The sequence below is a fragment of the Condylura cristata genome, unplaced genomic scaffold (assembly GCF_000260355.1).
Source record: "Condylura cristata isolate star-nosed mole 26May11 unplaced genomic scaffold, ConCri1.0 scaffold00029, whole genome shotgun sequence".
Classification (NCBI taxonomy): Eukaryota; Metazoa; Chordata; class Mammalia; order Eulipotyphla; family Talpidae; genus Condylura; species Condylura cristata.
The window spans coordinates 21,222,797-21,232,860 of record NW_004567130.1 but is presented as its reverse complement, the minus strand read 5'-3'; the positions used below and the strand labels follow the sequence as shown (position 1 = coordinate 21,232,860).

The 10,064-nt window shown below is 52.9% G+C and overlaps 1 protein-coding gene across 3 annotated transcripts in view; it reads left to right on the top strand.

The window, feature by feature from the left end:
* Window positions 1-9,224, top strand: part of SDE2 (SDE2 telomere maintenance homolog (S. pombe)) — a 61,939-nt gene extending 52,715 nt beyond the window's left edge. The window contains exons 1-7 of one of the 3 annotated variants that reach the window (XM_012730966.1): window positions 847-1,043; window positions 3,905-4,022; window positions 4,819-4,930; window positions 5,157-5,326; window positions 5,697-5,811; window positions 6,472-6,991; window positions 8,552-9,224. In XM_012730966.1, coding sequence (XP_012586420.1) covers window positions 924-1,043; window positions 3,905-4,022; window positions 4,819-4,930; window positions 5,157-5,326; window positions 5,697-5,811; window positions 6,472-6,991; window positions 8,552-8,815 — 1,419 coding nt within the window. In that variant the 5' untranslated portion in view covers window positions 847-923 and the 3' untranslated portion in view covers window positions 8,816-9,224. Of the gene's footprint in view, window positions 1-846; window positions 1,044-1,150; window positions 1,897-3,904; window positions 4,023-4,818; window positions 4,931-5,156; window positions 5,327-5,696; window positions 5,812-6,471; window positions 6,992-8,551 lie in introns of those variants that run through there. The other 2 variants (XM_012730968.1, XM_012730967.1) reach the window with 2 other exon arrangements.
* Window positions 9,225-10,064: the final 840 nt, after the last annotated feature.

Genomic DNA, 10,064 nt, shown 5'->3' with positions numbered 1-10,064 from the left:
TCTGCATGGCGCAGCATGTCATCTGCATGGCACAGCATGTCGTCTGCATGGCGCGTGTACGTCTGCAGCATGTCGTCTGCATGGCGCAGCGTGTCCGTCTGCATGGCGCAGCGTGTCCGTCTGCATGGCGCAGAGTGTATGTTTGCATGGTGCAGCCTAAAAGTTGCGGGAGGCTGTCTCATGCAGCATTCCTGCAAGCGTCGCCACAGCCTCCGCCGTTCACAGCGGCCCACTCGCTGAGAAATATTTTGCAAACAGAGTTGAAGGGGAGATAACGCGGCGCGCAAACAGCCGGAAATAGAAGCAACTGCGCGTGACCGGCAGACACCAGGTTGTCAGCGTCTACACAGCGAAAACTCGGCCAATCGGGAGGGAAAAGCCGCCCGGGGTGCCGTGAGAGACCTCTTGCGGCCAGCTCCTGGGCCTCTGGGGTGCTGGAGCTCCCCGAGACTGAGGGGCGGCCCCCAGGGCCACTTCCGGACGGCAGCGCCTTCTCAGGCCAAGATTCCCCGCGACCCAAAAATAGCGCCACAGCTGTAAGGACCAGGGCCAGGGCCTGCGGCACAGGGCGGCGCCGCGGGGCCGCCTTATCGCCCACAGCCGGAACGCGGCTCCGGGCGCGCCGCCCTTTATAGAGCCCCTCGAGCCCCGCCCTAGCAACTTCCCTAGCAACACCTCGCCCTCCCGCTCCGCGGCCTTATCTGCTGCGACAGGCCCTTCCTGTTCCCCTCCCCCCGCCAGGCGGCGCGGGGGGCCTGCCCACGTGACCGGGCCGGGCCCACGTGACCGGCCCCAGGGGGAGGGGCGGGGCGAACGTCCAGCGCGGAGGCGGGGCTCTGGCCGGCGGGCGGACGTCATCAATCCGCGCGGGTGGCGTTGGCGCTGGGCCCCTATTCGAGCCGGCGCAGTGCCGAGGGGGCGAAATGGCGGAGGCCGCGGCGCTGGTGTGGGTTCGCGGCCCGGGCTTTGGGTGCAAGGCGGTGCGGTGTCCCCCGACCCCGTGCCCGGTACGCGAGTTCATCCACCAACACTGCCTAGATCAGGTGAGACTCGCGGTTCCGGTACGGAAAGGGGAAGGGGAAGACGGGTCGGAGCGGGGCTGCGAGGGTCTGGGGCGTCCATTCTTGGGGGTCCTCGTTTTTGTGGCCGAGGTCGCCTCGGTTTTAAGGTGCGTCTGCCCGCCTTCGTGTTTGCTTTGTGGTGGCTGCCGGGTCTCCTCGCAGACAGGTGTTGCCCGGTGAGGCCTGGGACAGGCTCCCCGTTAAGGGGCAGGGTGTCCCGAGGTGCTCTGCGAGTTCTCCCCCCGCCCCCCGCTCGTTCCTTTTCCTTTGTAAGTAAACCCGCTATTGCCCCTTTGTGTGCGGGCCAGGCCCCCCAGAGTGGCGCCAGCTCACACCGGGGTGCCCTGTAAGGACACCTCCCTCCCTCTGCGGTGCGGGGTGGGCTTTGGCCGCCGCGCCGGCCCTGTAGCCCCCCAGAAGTGTGTCGCCCGAACAGGCCCAGGGGTGGTGGTGGAGGGAAGTGGGCTCGCTTGGTCTAGGTTGGGGCCGGGTCTAGGTTGGGGCCGAGCGCTGCTGTGCCCTGGGCCAGTCATTGAGAGCATTTGCGCGCATCCTTTGACGGTTTCCTGCAAGTGGTTTACTGAAGGATCAGGCAACTATGAGATACTGCGCCTGTTAGGTTTGGCCTTCCTGCTCTAATTTGAATTTTGGCACCCGATCTAGTGCTGTGTTTCCCCATGTTTCTTAGTACACTGCACTCCAGTCTAAGATCTCATCAGAGCGGCTTTGATCACCCCGGGAAATAGCTCTGAAAGAAGCAACTCTTTAAGAACAGCCTCAAGCTTTCCCACAACTGATCCCGAGTGAGGGCAGAAAACAGCAGGCTCCCAGGAAGGTACTGGGGAAAAATAAACTGAGAGGAAATGATGAGTCTGTCAGGTACTTAGAAAACAACAGGATAGAAACAAACAGAAAAGTACATTTAGTGAGCTACTGAAAAATGGAAATAGCGCCTGGCCACGTCTGTGCATTTTAAACTGAAACTGTTCCGACATACAGTAAAGCCCTGCTTGCCTTGGGCGGTAACAGGGGGAGAGCTCGCAATGGGAAATAATGACCCGGGGAAAGTCTGCTGCTTGGTCGTGAAAGTCAGTGAAAGTCAGACTAGAAGAAACTTTTCTGCTTGGGTTTTATCAGTTACATGAAGATCCTGCTCTTGCCTTGAGAATCTAAGCAGACTCATCGCAGGGATACAGAGAAGCATTTCGAACCCAGGTTCCTTCCGGACTGGTGTGTGCAGGCAGCAGACCACATGTACCCTAGCTGTAGTTTCCGAGGAAACAGGAGTGGGACCCCCTCCATCTAGACAATGTTGCCATTTTTGTATACACTCTGCTTTGATGCTCATAAAACTGTGTCATTTAAGTTTACTTTAAAATAACTCCTTGCCTGATCTCTAAACCTTTTAATGACTTCATCTTCTGATCTCTTTTTTAAAAGATTTATTTATTTATGCACACAGAACTGGGGTACAGGCCAGAGGTGGGGGGGTGAGAGGCTTCACCAGAGACAGAGTGGGGAGCAGGACAGGCGGATCAAGGAAGCACACCGCTGAGGGGAGCAGCGGGCGGGTCAGGCGAGGTCTGCGGTGCCCTGTGGGTCATCATGTGGAAGTGGCCTTAGCCTCCTAGTGCTGTGCTTTAGCGGGCTGTGCCCCCAGGGAGGGCCTCTTCTGATCTTTTAAAAGGACCCACTCCCCATCCATCCTCTGTATCCACTCAGGTGTCCCAAACTTGCTGGGGGGGGGGGTGAGGGGGGCGCGGGCAAGAAGCGGAGGCTTAGACTTATTTTCAGTGTGCTAGCCAGGTGAGCCTTGAGAGCCAACTCAGGTCTCTTTATTCAGAACCTCAATGATCTTACTCAGCGTAACGGCCAGCGTCCTTCTAGCGCGTTCTAAGGCCTGTCACTCCTCGTGTGTACTTCACTGCAACCACATTGGCTTTCTGCTGCTCTTTAACTACTCTTAGGCTTATCTCCACTGGGGCATTTACTGTTACCTGTCTGGGATGCTGTCCCTGAAGTCACGTTGCTTGTTTCATCACTTTAATTCTCCTCTAGATGTCACTTGATCAGAGACTGCCTTCCGTATGAAATAGACACCCGCATGTCCCTCCTGTCCTCTTGGCATAATAATAGGTCATGTGTTATTCTGTCTGCCCCCACTAGACTGTTAGCACCAGGAGGGAGGATCTGTATTCACTGTATTTTTCACTGTTATTCACTGTAGTTTTCCGACACCTAGCAGATCGTAGGCATTGACTATTTGCTAAAGGAATGAGTCTCATTCAGTAGTTGTGTCATGATAAATATCCACAGTTTTCACTTCAGGAAAATACCAGTAATTCGTAAATCCTTTCTGTTGGCATTGTGATCTTCTCATTCCTGAGGGTCTCGACAGTCCCTGTAGTTCGAGTTCGATCCCCGCCAGAGAGTGACCCACAAGGTGCAGCAGACCCCGCCTGTCTCTCCGCTGTTCCCCTCAGCAGTGTGTTTCAGTCCATCTGCCTGTTCTGCTCCCCGCTGTCTCTGATGAATCACCCCTTGCACCTGTGGCCTATATCCCAGGTCTTATATGCATAAATAAATAAAACTTAAAAAAAAAAAAGACAAGAAGTTTCTGTATTTCACTGTGTGATAGTAAGAGGGAAAAGGGTCCCTGGAATACTTCATATAAAATGACTTTTTTTCCCTTTTAATCATTTTCATTTTCAGTTCAACAAATATTAATTGGATATAAGTTATTTGCCCATAACCCGAGTGCTAAAAAGATAAGGTAGGTACTTTCGTGTAATAAACTTGGTTTGTTTTATAAATGGCATTAAAAACCCCACATCTGTCCCCAGGATGTCCCAGCGGAGTGCTTCTTTGTGAAATGTGATGGATCGCTCGTTAGCAGCGACGACATAGTGCAGCATGGAGCAGTTTACAGTTTGGAACCCAGGCTTCGAGGTGGAAAAGGAGGTGGGTCGGAGGTGACACACCGCAGCCCTCAGCCATGTGCAAAGTCAGACTTGATGTGGTGTGCCGAGCTTGTTTCGCTTACGAACTTCTCTGATACGATTGTCTGGCTCTAGCCAGGTAACTAAGATAACCCAGGTGCGAAACTGTGGGGCAGATTAGGTGAAAAGTGATGGGTGTTAGTCTTAGAATTTGCTGGAAAATCTGCTTTTATCAAGATTTCATCTAATTATTGTTCTGAAGTCACATCAGGACAGGTTGACAGGTTGGGATGGATGTCAGTCCTAGTTACATGAGCACATCTAAGGAAAGAGAAAAGAAACAGCAAACACTGACTATGAATAGTTCTTATCTTTCTCTTGTTGCACTGACGTGGGCACTAAGCTTTTCCAAAATGCACAGCGCTCTGGTTTTCCGGAGAGCTGACAGCTCAGAGCAGAATCATCCTACTGCTTGGGATTTTGCCCGCAGAATGACACTTGTCCTGGTAGTGACAGTTTGAAATTGCCCTCCCTGTTCGGCTCCCCGCAGGGCCGTACCGTACCGCGCTGCAGGTTGTGGTCTGCGAATCCGGAGATTTCTGGCATCGGGTACAGTCGCCTCTAAAGTAGCCTGTGCACAGTGATTCAGAAACAAAACAGAGGGCGAGTGTCTGCCTTTTTCTTTCTTTCTTTTTTTTTTTTTTTAAGAAAGCAAGCAGAGATTACCCGCAGTCTTGTGACATCACCCTGGGCTCACACGTTCCGCCGTTACTCGCTCCCGAGCACCGCTAACCCGCTTTCTTCACACACTGGCGCAGGTTTTGGATCCATGCTCAGAGCACTTGGTGCTCAGATCGAGAAGACGACCAACCGAGAAGCCTGCCGGGACCTCAGCGGGAGGAGGCTGCGCGACGTCAACCACGAGAAAGCGTAGGTCTCCTCGTCTCGCGCCGCCCCCCGTGGTGGTTGCACCACATCGCAGGAAGCTCACCCCGAGAGTCCCGCTCGGATCTGTCGCACCAGAGTTCATAGTTCTGTGCCTTCATGATTACTTTTGGGCGTTAGCATGCCCGTGTGGTGTGTGGCAAGCCTGGCATGCCTCTCTGAGGCGTGGGCCCGTGTGTGACAGACCCCTGCAGTCCGTTTCTCCCCCCAGGATGGCCGAGTGGGTGAAACAGCAGGCTGAGCGGGAGGCCGAGAAGGAGCAGAAGCGCCTGGAACGACTGCAGAGGAAGCTGGCGGAGGCCGGGCGCTGCTTCGCCAGCCCCGACTACCAGCAGCAGTGCCACGAGATGGCCGAGCGCCTGGAGGACTCGGTCCTGAAAGGTGGGCCTGAGCTCCGAGGTGTGGCCAGCTCTTTGCCGCTGTTCCTCACTAGCACAGCGGCTCTGAGCTCTGTTGGGTCGCACATCTCTGTACCTCGCTCCACGGCCCGTTTGCAGCTCAGGAACGGGAACGCACACCGCGCCTCGGCTTCCGCGGCCCCCAGTCGGCACGCCTGGTTGCCGAGCGGGAGCCAGTCAGGTCCAGGAGTCTAGACCCAACGACTTGCGTCCTGTGTCTCAGGAAATTTGAGTGTAGAGCGTAGGTTGCAACTTTCCCCCTTGCAACACAGATAGTTTACAAAATCCCTGCTTAAGCTTAGTTCTGGCTTGTTACCTTTTCTGTTCATGGAATTGCTAACCTTCCTGGGCAGGCATGCAGGCTGCCTCCAGCAAGATGGTACTGGCGGAAATTGGGGAGAAGCGGAAACAACCTCATAAATCAGAAACAGACGGAGGAGCCAGTGCGAGGAAGAGGAAATGTTTTTGGTAAGAGAGCGGTCTGCGGCGCCCTGCGCTTCACTCCCTGGCTTGGGCTCGAACTGGCGCTCCCGTGCTGCTGGTAACTTCACAGTGCTGAGACTTAACCCTTTGCGCCACCAGGGAGGGCCAGGGTTAAGTTTGAAGAATTTTGTAGCATCTTCAAAAGAGCCTGTTGGGGCCCTCCCTGGTGGCGCAGTGGGTTAAAGCGCAGCACTAAGAATGAAAGCCACTTCCGCATGAGTTCCATCCCTGCCTGCCTGCCCCAGAGGTGACCACATGGCGCAGCAGACCTCTCCTGACCCGCCCGCTGCTCCCTTCATCGATCTGCCTGTTCTACACCCCACTCTGTCTCTGGTGAATCCTCTCACCCTCCGCATCTCTGGCCTGTACCCCAGTTCTGTACGAATAAGTAAATATTTAAAAACAAACAAACAAACAAACAAACAAAAGAGCCTGTTGGACCTTTGGGATGGCTGGTTCCAGTCTCACTGAGACTGTTTCCCTTCAGAAGTGAATATACTTCACCTTTTTCTGAAATTTACCTACTCCCCATCTCAAACTAGCAGATGCTTCTGCTCAGACAGTCTGTTCCCTGGCAAACTGCAGCCTTTCTTCTTTTTTCTTTCAAAGTAGAAGATGTTCAGTGCTTTCTTTTGCCTCTCCTAGGCTGGACATGCAAGGACTAGAGACCGCACAGGGGTCCAGCTCGGGGAGCTCAGACGACGACAGTGAGGAGGCGCCTAGCACTTCAGGAGTGAGCTTCCAGCTTCCGAAACACAGCAGTGGTGGGGTCGAGACGGCCCCTGAGCTTCCTCATGCTTCCCAGAGGACAGGCGTGTTGACTCCGGACTCGAGATCACCGGAAAAACGACAGGGACTTGTGCCTGACTCTGGGAACGGTGTTGTGGGAGAGCAGTACGCGGAGCTGGGCGAGCCCGCCGCCCCAGAGCACGCGGCCGTGAAGGTGGCCAGAGGGCCGGAGCGGGACAGAGAGGCCAGGAGTGCGGGTCCTGCATCTGCGGGAAGGGACGCCGCGGCCGCGCTGACGAAGGAGAAAGAGACAGAAGCGCCGGAGGGGGACAGAGCGGCCCGGGGGGCACCCGGAGCAGACAGGGAAGCCGCGCCCCCCGCCAGGCCAGAGCAGGGCCAGCCGGAGGGCCAGCCGGAGGGCCCGGCAGGAGCCGCGGTGAGTGTCAGGGGCCAGTGTCTAGAGCCAGGCCAGTTATTAGAGCGAAATGTGCGGCTTCGTGGAAAGAGGCCGTTAGTAGAACCACAGATGATGGCAAGCCTGGCTTCTCCCTGCAGAAACACCCAGGTTGGTTGAGGCCTGGGCTTACATTATCTTGCCACCAGGTGGTGGTCTTGGCTGCGTGTTTTTATCAGTTCTGAGCGGCAGCGTCACATCCTGGCACCTCCGAACTTGGGGCCATACCACGTTATGACGATTGGTGTTGCTGACTCCCCGTCACACCTACGATGAGGCGTTTCGGATCTGACGGATCGCCCATTGTCGGCGTGCTTTGCGGGATGCTGTCTGAGCGCCCTCGGCGCCTGCGGCCAAGCGCGGCCTGCAGGAAGGAGCAGCTGCGCGCTGCCATCAGACTGAGTCCCCAGCCCTCTCTGTGCGCTGTTCTGTGCGCTTCCTCAGGTGGTAGGTGTCTGCTCCTCTCAGGGTGGACCTCCAGCCAAGATCCTTGTGTTTATTCTTGATCTAGCGCTTCTATTTTGTAATCTGTGACGCCTGAGCTCCTTGGTTTTCTTAACGAGCACAGACCCTGTCAGAGCCTTCCTGCTGCCAGCACACAAGCAGAGACACATGAAATGCGCTTTCTAGGAAGACAGTGGAATTCTTTGTTGAGCGCTTCAGATTCCCCCTCAGGTCATCTGGGAGTTGTGAATATGGGGCTGCCCTGTTGCTGGCCTAGCAGAGTGTCACACTGACTAAACCTGAGAGGATGAATTCAAGGAAAATAGGAGAAATGTTGAGCTCACTTTCAGGGTCTGAGCTTTCAAGCGTGGAAATTTTGTTGCAGATGTTTGTGTAGTTGACTCCTAACAGCCGGGCATAGCCCTCTGTGGCTCTCACCCGTAACAGGAAGCATTGGGAGTAGGAGTTGGGGCCCTGGGGCCCAGTGGGTCAAAGCGCAGCACTGAGAAGCTAAAGTGGCTTCAGCACAAGTTCGACCCCCGCCCCGAGATGACTTTCAGGGCGCCCCAGACCTCCCCTGACCCGCCCGCTGCTCCCCTCAGCAGTGGACTTTGTCAGTCGGCCTGTTCTGCTCCCCGCTCTGTCTCTGGTGACTCCTCTCACCCCCTGCACCTCTGGCCTGTACCCCCATTCTGTATGCACAAATAAATCTTTAAGAAAAAGAGTAGGAGTTAATAGGTTGACCTTTTACAGTGATGGAATCTCGTTAAAAGTAAGCTTTATGGTAAGTGTGGGGATAATTCACTGTTTCATGTTTTTACTGAAAATCAAAAAGAAAGGAAAAGTAACACTAAGATCTTTCAGAAGTCCTGTCATTTGTCATGATTCTGAATATTTGTTGCTAAATATATACATGAAAAGTTAGTTTATTAATAATGTACAGAGTGAGTGCGTGTGGAAGAATTATTTAAGTGATTGTTAAAATTCTGTAGCTGGACATGGCACTGAAAGAGAAAATTGAAAAATAGAATATAGTTGACAAATTAAAAAGTCAGAATTCAGAGAGAAAGCTGTCTTAAATGCCTCTCTTTTCCTCAGGGTACCGGTCGGGCAGCTGTGGACTTGCTGGCCTTCAGCTCGGCCGCGGAGATGGAGTCGCTGGGTCTGGAGAAGCTCAAGTGTGAGCTGCTGGCCCTGGGGCTCAAGTGTGGGGGCACGCTGCAGGAGCGGGCCGCCAGGCTCTTCGCCGTCCGAGGGCTGACCAGGGAGCAGATGGACCCCGCTCTGTTTGCCAGGCCTGTGAAAGGGAAGAAGGCGGCTCCGGCGGGGCGGACGCCTGGCCTCTCCGCAGCCCGGCCCTGAGCCGCCGCCTCGCGGCTGCTCTTGGGCTGCAGCAATTCTCGCGATCCCTGCGCAAGCTGGTTCTTCAAGCTGACTTTTAATAAACTGGCTGTCCTCTCACTGTTGCCTTGCTGGTTAATGTGTGACGCCATCTGGCGTGCGAGTTTTCTTTGTGGGAGACTTTAAATACATTAAATTCTTTTAATAAATGCAGAGCTGTTGAGATTTTTGGTTTCATCTTGTGTCGATTAGGTAAGTTATATTTTCAAGGAATTTATGCATTTGAGCTTAATTGCCACATCTGTGGACATAAACCCACATTCGTCTCTTCCCACCCTGCCACCGTCTCGGCTGTGGAGACGCGAGCCCGTTCTCTCCAACCCGACACTCATAATTTCTGCTTTTCCAGCTCTGTCTAACCAGGAGTGTCGTCCCCCCCCCCCACCCAGCTATTTCAGTTTCATCTTAAATTTCATTCTTTACTCCTTTTGCCTAATTTGGATTTACTTTTTCAGCTTTTCTTTAGCTCCATAATACAAACCTTGGGTCATCGATTTTAGACTTTTTCTAATACGTATGCTGACAGCTATACATTTTTCTCTAAGCACCTCCTTGGTTGCATCTCAGACGTTTATGTTATATTGCCTTTGAGAAGCAAAAAAATGAGTCATGACTTTTCCAGCAACCCAATATACTCATTATGAGTCGGTTTGAAGAATTTTCCCATTCCCTTGTGAATTCTTTTACCCGTCGGTCATCTAGAATTGTGCTGTCTTAATTAGGAGGCCCCCAACCTCGGATATTTTATTACTGTGTCCTAATTCAGCTTCTTTTGTCAAGCGTATTTTCTTTACAATTTCAGTCTTTTAAGTTTTATGGAGACCTGTATTATTGTACAGCATGTGTTCTGTTTTGGTGAATGTTCTGTGTTTTGGAAATGAATACCTGTTTTGAACTGTTGGTGAATTTGTTCTGATCATCTGTCTTTACTGTTTTTTTAATGAACAAAAACCTTGTTATACATAGTTATATTCATAAAGTGCTAAACAAAAGCAGTACGAGAAACATTAATCGCAAATCCAAATAGAAATGATGCTCTGCAAAATTCCGTATTTTTCTTTGTGTATCAAAAATCATCTTTTAGTCATTTGCAAGTACCTTGTTTTTATTTACTTTCTTTGCACCTGTTTGACTTCTTTGACCTGTTTGATTTTATTTTAATTCTGTGAGACATTCTCCACAGACATATTTGAATGGCTGCTGCTTTTGG